This window comes from Myotis daubentonii, chromosome 9 (genome assembly GCF_963259705.1).
Source record: "Myotis daubentonii chromosome 9, mMyoDau2.1, whole genome shotgun sequence".
Classification (NCBI taxonomy): domain Eukaryota; kingdom Metazoa; phylum Chordata; class Mammalia; order Chiroptera; family Vespertilionidae; genus Myotis; species Myotis daubentonii.
In genome coordinates, this window is record NC_081848.1 from 80,998,405 (window position 1) to 81,009,187 (window position 10,783).

Here is a 10,783-nt window from a genome sequence, read left to right on the forward strand (position 1 = left end):
GTGTCGACCTATGAACCAAGAGGTCATGGTTCAATTCCCCGTCAGGGCACATGCCTGGGTTGTGGGCTCGATTCCCAATGTGGGGCATGCAAGAGGCAACTGATCAATGTTTCTCATCATTGATGTTTCTCTCTCTCTCTCTCTCCTCCCTTCCTCTCTGAAACCAGTCATATACATTTGAAGTTGGGGGGTGTTTGTGTGTGAATGAGGGAACGAGGACCCACCGTCCCCAAGTGTGCAGGCTCCTCTGGTGGGTTTGGATCCCAGTCCCAGCAGAGTGGTCCTCCATTTCCTCTGTAAGACTTTTTAACTTACAACCCTCAAGGTCCCAAGTGCTGTGGGGCCAGGCCAGACTGTCTGTATGAGACTGAGGAATGGGGGTGTCTGGGACCGTCTTATGCACCAAAGCCGGGGGCACTGACCCCCACCTCTCCTTCAAGGCTTGTTTGGCCTCTGGGAGAGTTGGGATGGCGACTTCACCCCCTTCTACCTCTGCAGCTCCTTCCTCCCACCCACAGGGCGCTCACTAGCTCCCAGGCCCTTCCCAGAAGTGCCTTCCCCGCTCTCTCCCCCCTCCCCCTCCGAGGGGCCCCTTGGCCTGCGAGCTCTGGCCCACCCATTTCCTGTGCCGCCCCAACTCCGCCCGCCTCGACTCGCGGTGGAAAATTTCTCTCCTTCAGATGGGCGGCTCCTTCTCCTTCCTTCCAGGCCGCCAGGAAGGCCCCGAGTGAGTGGGAAGGAGGCTGGGCTCCAGGCCTCCGGCCAGAGAGGGGAAGTGAGTTGCCCGCAGACACACAACCGCGGGGCCAGGCTGGGCCAACTTGGAAAGCTCCCGGGTCGGTCCGGGGAGGATGCGCACCCCGCCGCCGCCGCCTTTTCTCACTCGGTTCCGGCGCCACCTGCCGGCGGAGCACGGGGCCGCACTTGCCAGAAACGCCGCTCTTCCCGCCCCAGAACCAAGAGTCGGAACGCTGGGACGCTGAGAGGATTTATTGATCTATGCGCCCAGGAGGCTGGCCCCTCGACTTAAATATCCTGCGCAGAGTCTTGGCCCTCCCGGCTGCGGGCGGGTGCCAGACTGGGTCCTGGAGCCCTGGTCGAGGGCAGTGGAACCCAGGGACCGGAGGTGGGATGCCCCTGAGCCAGCAGCTGCCAACAGCAGCACAAGGTGAAGAGGAGATGGGAGTCAGATACGCATCCCAGTCCGAGATACCAAGGGAGAGAGGATGCGCTGGGCCCACGGACTGACTGAAGGTTGGCTAAGCCGAGGTGCGTACACGGAGAAGTGCAGGTCCAGCGCCAGGGCCAGCGGCTGTAGCCCAGGTGCCTGCCCAGAGCCAGGGAACCCGACGGGAGAGGAGGTTGGCAGCTGTGCCTCTAAGGGACCAGGCCTTCCCTCCTGTGGAGGTGGTGAGGGGGAAGCACACTACAGTCTGAGTACTTGCTGAGGGGTACGTTTCTGAGCCTTTTGCATGGGTACATGCCCCACCTCCCCCCAGCTCTTCAGAGGTTGATGTGGAAGGCATCTTGCAGCCACTGGTCACGGGCATTGTGCGTCTGGGGCACAGTGAGGGGAGGTGGGTCTGGGGGCAGGCTGGCGTCAGGAGGTTCGTCGTCATCGGATAGGCCAGCATCAGGTGGGTAGGAGCTGTCTGAATGCAGGGAAGATGACAGGTCCTGGCACAGGCTCAAGTCTTGGCACAGGTGCTTGTAGTCCTGGATTGACTCGTACAGGCCCCACAGCTGGCACAGCAGGGACATGTCCAACTGCCGCAACCCCACCTGCAAAAGACTGAGGGTGGGCTGGGGTTGGGGTCCAGGCCACCCTCAGCCCAGCCGCAGCCCTAGCCATCTTCCCACACTTTCTCAGTCAAATGTCTGTGGACACAGACGCCACCTGCAAGCTGTGCATCTTTGGCAAGTCACTAACCCCTATCTCTAAGTTGATAACCTTGCAGCGGTTCTCAACCTGTGGGTCACGACCCCTTTGGCGGTCGAACGACCCTTTCAGAGGGGTCGCCCAAGACCATCCTGCATATCAGATATTTACATTACGATTCATCACAGTAGCAACATGACAGTTATGAAGTAGCAACGAAAATAATTTTATGGTTGGGTCACAACATGAGGGACTGTATTTAAAGGGCCAGAAGGTTGAGAACCACTGAAGTAGGATGGAGTGAAATGCAACAAGGAAAGCGTTTAAAAACACATGGAATTATTGGCATAAACGGTAACTGAAATTACTGTTGCCATATCCCTTCTGACCCAACCGGCTCCGGCACGTCCTCGGAGACCCAGGCCGCGCTGGTTCCGCCCTCTGCGCTCCACCCCACCTCGGGGCTCTCCTATTCGGCACAGCACCCACCCCCTCTCCCACCCAAAGCCCTGCCCGGGGCCCAGCTGCTCACCATCTCTTTGCGCAGCGCCGCTAGCGCCGAGTCGAGGTTGACAGGGCGTCGCGGGCCGGGGGGACCGGCGGCAGGTCCGGCGTGGGCAGCGCCCGTGGCGCCGCGGGGCCCTTCCGGGACGCGGGCCGCCCGGCTCAGCTCGTCGTGGATGCGGCTGCGCTGGCTGTAGACGCGCTCCAGCTCCCGCCACGAGCCCCCGCTGGCGTTCAGGAGCCCGCTGAGGCCGCGCGGCAGCGGCGGGAGTCCGGCCAGGGCGCAGCCCGTGCCGCCCGGCGCCTCGGCCGAAGGCAGCCCATTCATGGCCGGGCCGACGATGCCGACTCCTTCCCTCCAAAGCTCCGCTCGGGCTGCCGCCCTCGGGGCCCGCACCCCGGGGCCCCACCGGCCGAGCCCAGCCGCCGCCCGCAGGCCGCGCTTTGTTCCTACCCGGACGCCTCCGACTCCGCCCCGCCCCGCCCCCTCCGCATGGGCGGGGCCTCTCTTAAAGGGGCAACGGCAGCGGGCCCAAGTTACCTCCCCCCACCACCCCCCACCCAGGCCCGCGGAAAGCTGAGTAAAGGGAATGGGCGACAGAAGGGAGACAGAAAAAGTGGAGAGGGAAGAGACCGAAAGCGGCGGTCATGGTTCATTCACGGTTCTTTACGCTCCCCCAGCACTGTGTTGAATTATCCTGTCCAATTATAACTCCCAAGGAAAAGGATCTAAAAGCGGGGTCAGGAGGCTGGGGTAAATCCATACTTGGTCCCTAACGGGCAACCTGATGCCTTGTCAGTGTCTGAGTACCCGGGCTGGGCAGGGAGGCAGCTACCAAGGGGACTGGACTCCCTAGCTCACCAAAGGGTGGAGAAGGAGCACTGGATGGCTCAGGAGGCCAGAGGTGCTGCGAGGCACATCCCCCCTGTTCCTGACTTTGAGGAGGCAACTGTCACAGAGTCCTCTCCCTCCCCATCACTCCCGAGTGGGGAAATTGAGCAGAAACAAGGCCGACTCATGTCTCGGGACATCAAGGAGATTAGATAGTGGGAGGGTGAGAGACCAAAAGCAGGAAAAAGGTGAGTGCCGCTGGGGCTAGCATGCACACTCAGAACCACGGCAAGAACAAACCACACAAGAGGAGCAGCTGTTTTTCTAGCGGGTTTTTCTCAAGGGGGGGGTCTCTCAGTGTTGCAGCTGCTGCAGGCTTTGCAGGGCTTCCGCACAAGCCCGGATAAGGCTACACAGCTGGATGCTAGTCTCCAGGGAGGTGCTAGAGCCCAATTCAGCTGAGGCCCAGGTCAGCTTCTGCAGGAGGGCCTCCTGGGTGCTGGCCATGACATCTGCATTGGGAGGCACAGCAGGAGGGGCCGGGCCCTGGGCAGCCTTGAGCCCTGCTGCAGCTCCCTCACAGTGCTCTGGGCGGGGTACTGGGGGCTGAGGGGCGGGCCGAGCGCCTGAGGCGGGTTCCAAGGCAGAGGCGAGCTGGTGCTCCCGAGCTTGGGAGAGGGCAGCCTGGGCATTCAGAGCTAAAAGAGGAGAAACCGAGTAGAATGGTCAGGATGCCTGGCCCACCTCGGCCCTGAGCCACCTCCTAACTCTCTACTGCTCTGCTCTTTATGTGCCTCAGATGTGTTCCCTGCCACTCTACAGGGCAATTCATTCATTTTCTTTTTGTATCATGTTTACTTACGTCCTTGCGTCATCGGTCTCAGCAGGACTATGCCTCATGGAGCCGGGACCCTCCCCTGTGTCTGGCACACAGGAAGTGCTCGGCGCTCTTACTGAATGAATGCTCCATTATAGAGCTAACAGGAGAAAGCGCCTTACCTCCGTCCCACTCAAAGACGCCACTGCCACCTCCCAGCACTACTGCTCCCAGGGCTCTATCACCACGCTTCTCCACCAAGCACACTCAGCCCCTCACCCGGATTATCCTTATCCACGTCTGAATCGAGCTCCTGACAAGCCACGCAGTAGGTCTGCCGCTGTTTGTTCTGGAGGAGGATCGTCTAGGGGCCAGAAAGCACAGGGGCCGGGGTGAGACGCCAGGCAATAGGGACCGGAGAGGAGAGGCTGGGGAAGGGCCGTGCGGCCTAGTCTGTGTCCCACCCCTGCTCCCACATCCCAAGTCCCTCCTCACCCCACAGTCCGCGCACGTGTCGCCCAGCATGCGGTAACCACGCAGCAGGTAATCGCCCATGAGCGAGGAGATGCGATTCTGCCGCTCCCGCCGAGCTTGCAGCACCTTCGTCTCCGCTTCGGTCGGAGGCTCCCAGGAGAAATCGTCGACTTCTGGAGAAAGAAAGGCACAAAGGACCTGGTCCCCTCGCCGAAGCAGGTGGCCTCCCGGACCCCGCAGCCGCGGACCCCGCAGCTCAAGTCCTCACCTGCACCGTTCAGGGCCATGTTGCCCGTTGTCGCCGCTGGGCTCAATGGAAGTGACGCACAGGCAGAGCGCCTGTCTCCGGCTCCGCCCCCTCCGTGGTGGGCGAGGGACGGGAGCGGAAATGACGCACAGAGGCTTCCCGGACGTCGCGACGCCCCGAGTGAGGCGTGTCTGCTGTAGACCACCCAGCCCAGTTCGCGACCCCAGCGGGAACCCAGTAGGAGGGGCTTTCCCGCGGTGACTCCGCTCGGCTCGCAGCGCACGGGAGTGGCTGCGCAGGCGCCGTTCTGCCCGCCGGCTCCGCCTCCCCGGGGGTTTCCCTTTCCGCACTGGCCGGACCATTGACGGGCGGGGCAGTGGCGTCATCACTGCAACACCCTTGCTAATAGCGGACGGCCCCTTGCTCGCGCGTGGAGCCTTTTCAGGCCTCAGTACTTACCACTTCAACCTGCAAGGCGGGCCAGCAGAGACCATTCTCACTTTCTATACCTTTCAGCCTATTTGCATGTTTGGTGCCCCAGTCACTCCATCCCCTGCCTACCCTAAGACCTGGCACTGATAACGGAGACAGCTCCTAACTTTTTTTGAAGACCTCAAAAAGCCTGGTGCTTAAAAACACTGTACTGGGCATGCGCAGTTCCGGGAGCGGCCACAGCTGAGGAATGCTTGCTGGAGAGGGAGGGTGAAGGGCTTGTTTCACATGTCGGTAACCATTATGCTTTCCTTGGGTGGGTTGCTATTAAAATTACTCGTGCTCCCTAACATTGGTCTTGGTGATTTTTTTCTATTTTCTCTGTTCTTTTCCATACACATCCTCTCCCTTGTTAGGTTTGGCCAAGCCAGATGGGGCAGGCAGTGGGCTCCAGAGGTGCAGCCTGCAATGCCGCAAGGCTGTGCACCAGAGCAGTGGAGAAGGACCTAGGACTTAGACGTCCCATAATCTCATCTGCAACCTCCTCCTTTGGTTAGGCAGCACATGCTTCTGCAATATAACCTGAAGACTGAGTGCCCTCCCAGCCCCATCTTCTTACATAGACACTTTGGAACTGCCATTCTGCCCCAGCCAGTTGCTCGGGGTCCCTGAAGGATCCCTGGTTCGATTCCTGTAAAGAGCACATACCTCAGTTGCAGGCTCCATCCTGGCCCCCACACCCTGCATGCAGGAGGCAAACAACTATTATGTTTCATATTGATGTTTCTCTTTCTCCGTCTCTCTCCCTCCCTTCCACTCTCTCTAAGAATTAATGGGAAAATATCCTCAGGTGAGGATTAACAAAAATTAAAAATGGAACTGCCATTTTCTGATCCTTGCTGCCTCTTGCTTACTTGGAGAGCCCCGAGCCCTCTTCGCTCTCTCCCTCTCCGGGCAGTTTCCCTGACTCGGGCCCTGGCCTCACGTCAGTTCTGCCAAGCTGACTGGAGGGATTCTCGGATTCTAACCTGTACGCGTAGACCTTCCAGGTCCTCGCTGTCTTCGGCTCCCAGCCTCACCCTGAATTCTTCAATGCACCTTCTGTGTCATCGTCATGGCCAATATCCATTCAACAGCCTAGCCTGCCTGGCACCAACGAAGACCCTTACACTCATCCTCCCATTTACCCCCCTTCATTTCCTCACGACAACCTTATGCGGGAGGTACTGCAGTTATCCCCATTTTACAGAGCAGGAAACTGAGTGATTCTTTTAAAATTTAAATCAGATCATGTCAGTATTTTGCTTAAAACCCTCTGGCATCTCCCCATCACATTTAGATGAAAATCCAAAGTCCTTACCATGGTCTCCAAGGCCGTACAAATCTGGCCCTTGGCCTCTCGTCTCCTCCCACCCTCCCTGCCTTCTTCCTCTCCCACCACTCAAGGAGATTCCCATAACCTTTCTCCACTCAGGGCCCCTCCCTGCCTCAAGTTCTGCAGGAGGGTGGACAAGGCACAGGCCTGGAACCAGGCAGGCCCGGTTTGATCCTGCATCTGCTGCTCACTGGCTATGTCACCTGGAGTGGTTTACCTCACCTCTCTGGACTTCAATTCCTCACCTGCCCAACAGGCCTTATACCTGCTGAGCAGGGCAGCTCCAGCTGGAAGGCAGTGTGGCTGAGGTTGCTGAGTCAAGGAGTCCCAAACGTGAAACAGATACTGTCAGTAATAGCCCCGCTGCCCAATAGAGGGCTTTGCGCGGCAATGGTTTCCGCTAACGGGGAAACAAATCATAGCTGATCAAACTATCTAGACTCCGGAGCACTCTGCAGATGTCCGGAATCAAGCTGTTGATCGGCCTTGCACTGTCCAGACGGTCTCCATCGTTGTACCAGACATGGCAACATGCCAGCCATCACTGAGCGGGCACAAAGCAAAGGGCTCTGTACTCCTGAGTCCTTCCCCGTCCTCGACAGGGGTGGGCACGTAGAAGGTCCCAGAAGTGCTGGTGATAAAGCCCACGTACAGCGGTCACGGTCGGCGGACCAGCTGCCTGGGAGGCAGTGAGCTTGGGCTCTTCCATACCCTTCCCTCACCAAAGAGTTTAGCGCACTCTCTGTGAGCCAGCCCAACGCCTGAGGCACTGCTGGCATGGCGGTAGTGAGGCCCGTTCCGAGTGACAGCATACACAACGGTGGCATTTTCACACACGGCTCAATTACAGTCCCCCCTTGACTGCCTCACATAGCAACACGTGGCTTACGCTGTGCAGCTGTGGCTCTGAAAAATCATAACGTACATTGTCGTATTTTCCCACTAACAGTTTCTGAAAAGGGGTCAACTTTCCTTTTGTTTTTTCACTGCCACGTGAATTGATATGACATCTCTGTGAAACAGGCAAGGGCCAGATGATACAGCGATAAAAACAATAATACTCAACTCTTGGTATATGTTTTCTTTGGGCTGGGCACTGTGCTAAGAGCTTTGCATGAATTCTCTCATTTAATCCTTAGGACAGCGGTTCTCAGCCTGTGGGTCACGACCCCTTTGGCAGTCAGTCAAACGACCCTTTCACAGGGGTCGCCTAAAACCATCCTGCATATCAGATATTTACATGACGATTCATCACAGTAGCAACATCACAGTTATGAAGTAGCAACGAAAATAATTTTATGGTTGGGTCACAACATGAGGAACTGTATTTAAAGGGCCAGAGGGTTGAGAACCACTGCCTGAGGACAATGCTATGAGTTAGGTCTTATCATTATCCCCAATTTGCAGGTGGGGAAGCTGAGGCTGGGATGGGTTAAGCAATTTATCCACGGCCACCCTGCTGGGATGTGGCAGGGCTGGGCTCCACCCAAGCAGCACACATCTGCAGCCTAATTCTCACCAGTGGACTTGACCTGCATTTGAAAGTAGAGACGAGTGGTGGAGCTGAAGATCCTCTCTGATTTATCAAGAGTGAAGATAGCCCGGCCGGCATGGCTCAGTGGTTGAGCGTCGACCTATGAACCAGGGGGTTGCAGGCTCCATCCCCAGTGTGGGGTGTGCAGGAGGCAGCCAACCAATGATTCTCTCTCCTCATTGATGCTTCTATCTCTCTCCCTCTCCCTTCTTCTCCAAAATCAGTAAACATGTATATTTTTAAAAAGAGTGAAGATAGGTTCATTTCATTTTCCAAGCCCATCTCTCAGTGCCCTTCATCACAGTACACGGCACATCAGAAGGGCTCAGCGACAGCCACTCTCAGTAAAGTGTCATTGGAGACACGTGCTTCAAGGGCAGAATGTCCCCTCCAGGCCTCTGAAATGTCCAGCCCTCATCTTTAGAACTGAGGTGCAGTCCCCAGCTATCCACCCCAGTGCCTAGAAGCTTCCCCGAAACATTCAGAAATCAGAGAAGCGGCACCGAGCCCGGCAACGGTCAGCTCTTTTAATGGTACCTCCCCTCCCACCAGCCAGCCCATCGTGGCTCCCAGACCCAGATAACAATGAAAAGAATGTGTGTGCCGAGCACTTATTATGTGGCCAGCATCTACCAAGGACTTCTTAAATGTAGGCTCATTTGATTCTCTTCTTAAAAATGAGGAAATGGAGGCATGGAGAAGTTGAGATATTTTCCCAATTCACATAGCTGGTACAGGATGCAGCCAGGAAAAATTAATGCCAGAAAACAACCGCTAAGCTATGCCGCCTCCTGAAACATAACTTCCGTTATGCAGGCGGCGGCTGCCCTGTCCAGCCAATTCCCCTAACGCGGCAGGGGGAGCCTGGGTTTGAGTCTTGGCTCTACAGTTGATCAACTGTATAACTTCAGCCAAGTCCCTTGCCTCTTCTGGGTTTCAAGAACCCCTCTGCACAAGGAACCCTCCCTAACATTTAAGCGGTCTGACCTGTCCCTGGGCTCTTTGTCCCATTCCAGCAAAGCCCTTCATTGCCCTCGGGCCCACCCCCCTGTCTTTAGGACATTGTGGGACCCCCTCACTCCTCCATTCCAGGAGCACTGCGTAGGCTTTGGGTCAGGAAGACCTGAGTTCAGGCCCCACATCTTATCACCCAATGACCTGAGTCTAATTCAGCGGTTCTCAACCTGTGGGTCGCGACCATCGGAAAACACACATAGCAGATCAGATATTTACATGACGATTCATAACAGTAGCAAAATCACAGTTATGAAGTAGCAACGAAAATAATTTTATGTTTGGGAGTCACCACCACATGAGAAACTGTACTAAAGGGTCGCGGCATGAGGAAGGTTGAGAGCCACTGGTAATTGTCTCATCTTGCAGAGCCTCGGTTTCCCCTTTGGAGCGGGGCTGGGAGGATGAAATACTGTAACCGTGTAAAGTACACAGTAAATGCTGGGTGCTCTTGTGGCCTCGCTCCATTCAGTCAACAAACTTCAGCAGCCTGTGTGTGCAGCCCTGAGCTGAGATCTGGAGTGTGTGCCTTCCTGGGAGGCCAGTGAGACAGACAATAAGCAAGTAGTCAAACTCACAATGTTTCAAGTGGTTTCCAGCGGTAAACAAGCAGGTAATGTGACCCAGAGGGCCAGCATGGCTGTTTTAGAAAAAGACATACAGAAATGCCTCCCAGAGACAGAAACCCAACAGCCATCACTCAGGCAAAGGACTGGCTGAGCTCAGCATCTTTTTTTTTTTTAATCCTCACCCGAGGATATTTTCCCAACGATTTTTAGAGAGTGGAAGAAAGAGGGAAAGACAGAGAGAAATATCGATGTAAGAGAAACAGGATTGGTTGCCTCCTGCTGGAGCCCCGAACAGGGCCCTGGGCCAGGGAGGAGCCTGCAACTTGACCGGAATTGAACCCGGGACCCTTCAGTCCGAAGGCCGACACTCTATCCACTGAGCCAAACTTTGTAGGTACAGGTGAGCAATGAGAAGCCATTGGAGGTTTGTTTTTTTAAAATATATATATATATATGTATATTTTTATTGATTTCAGAGAGGAAGGGAGAGGGAGAGAGAGAGAGAAACATCAATGATGAGAGAGAATCATTGGTTGGCTGCCTCCTGCACTCCCCCCACTGGGGATCAAGCCTGCAACCCAGGCATGTGCCCTGACCAGGAATCAAACCATGGACCTCCTAGTTCATAGGTCGACGCTCAACCACTGAGCCATGCCAGCCGGGGCAATGGAGGTCTTCAATCAGAGTAGTAGTATGGCTGGAATCAGGCAACTCCGGCACCAGGTGGAGGAGGGACCGACCAGAGCAGGTAGAAATGGTGGTGGGGAGACCGGTGAGGCAGCAGAAAGGATCTGGGATGACCACAGAGGTCATGGTCTCCTTGGACTTACAGGAGAACGTACATCTTGGAGGCATGAAAACATGCCAGTAGCTTCTAGGAAGATGGGGTGGCTGGGGGGTGGCACAGGGATGAGGATAGAAAAGGTGGCCGAGCCACCGACAGCACGTGTGGACTGTCGCCGTCTGCTTGCAGACCCACTTTGCGCCCTTGGTCTCCCTGCTCCGTGCCACAGGCTAACGTGTGCTGTATCCACCCAGGCTCTCCTGGACAGGACCAGACTAGTAGTGTCCTCTCCCTGGCTCCCTCCCTGCGGGCCGCAGGGCAA

The 10,783-nt window shown here is 56.4% G+C and overlaps 2 protein-coding genes across 2 annotated transcripts; both read right to left on the reverse strand.

Annotated features, from left to right (window-relative positions):
• Positions 1–971: 971 nt before the first annotated feature.
• Positions 972–2,865, reverse strand: FAM89B (family with sequence similarity 89 member B). The gene is made up of 2 exons (XM_059710107.1): positions 2,412–2,865; positions 972–1,782 (listed from the first exon to the last, which is right to left on the reverse strand). Exons 1-2 carry the CDS (start codon positions 2,709–2,711, stop codon positions 1,504–1,506), a joined length of 579 nt encoding a protein of 192 aa, XP_059566090.1. The 5' UTR covers positions 2,712–2,865; the 3' UTR covers positions 972–1,503.
• Positions 2,866–3,532: 667 nt separating this feature from the next.
• On the reverse strand, positions 3,533–5,922 carry ZNRD2 (zinc ribbon domain containing 2). The gene is made up of 4 exons (XM_059710106.1): positions 4,775–5,922; positions 4,528–4,679; positions 4,312–4,396; positions 3,533–3,913 (listed from the first exon to the last, which is right to left on the reverse strand). The coding sequence occupies exons 1-4, from the start codon at positions 4,791–4,793 to the stop codon at positions 3,570–3,572; spliced, it is 600 nt and encodes a 199-aa protein (XP_059566089.1). The 5' UTR covers positions 4,794–5,922; the 3' UTR covers positions 3,533–3,569.
• Between the last annotated feature and the right edge of the window lie 4,861 nt (positions 5,923–10,783).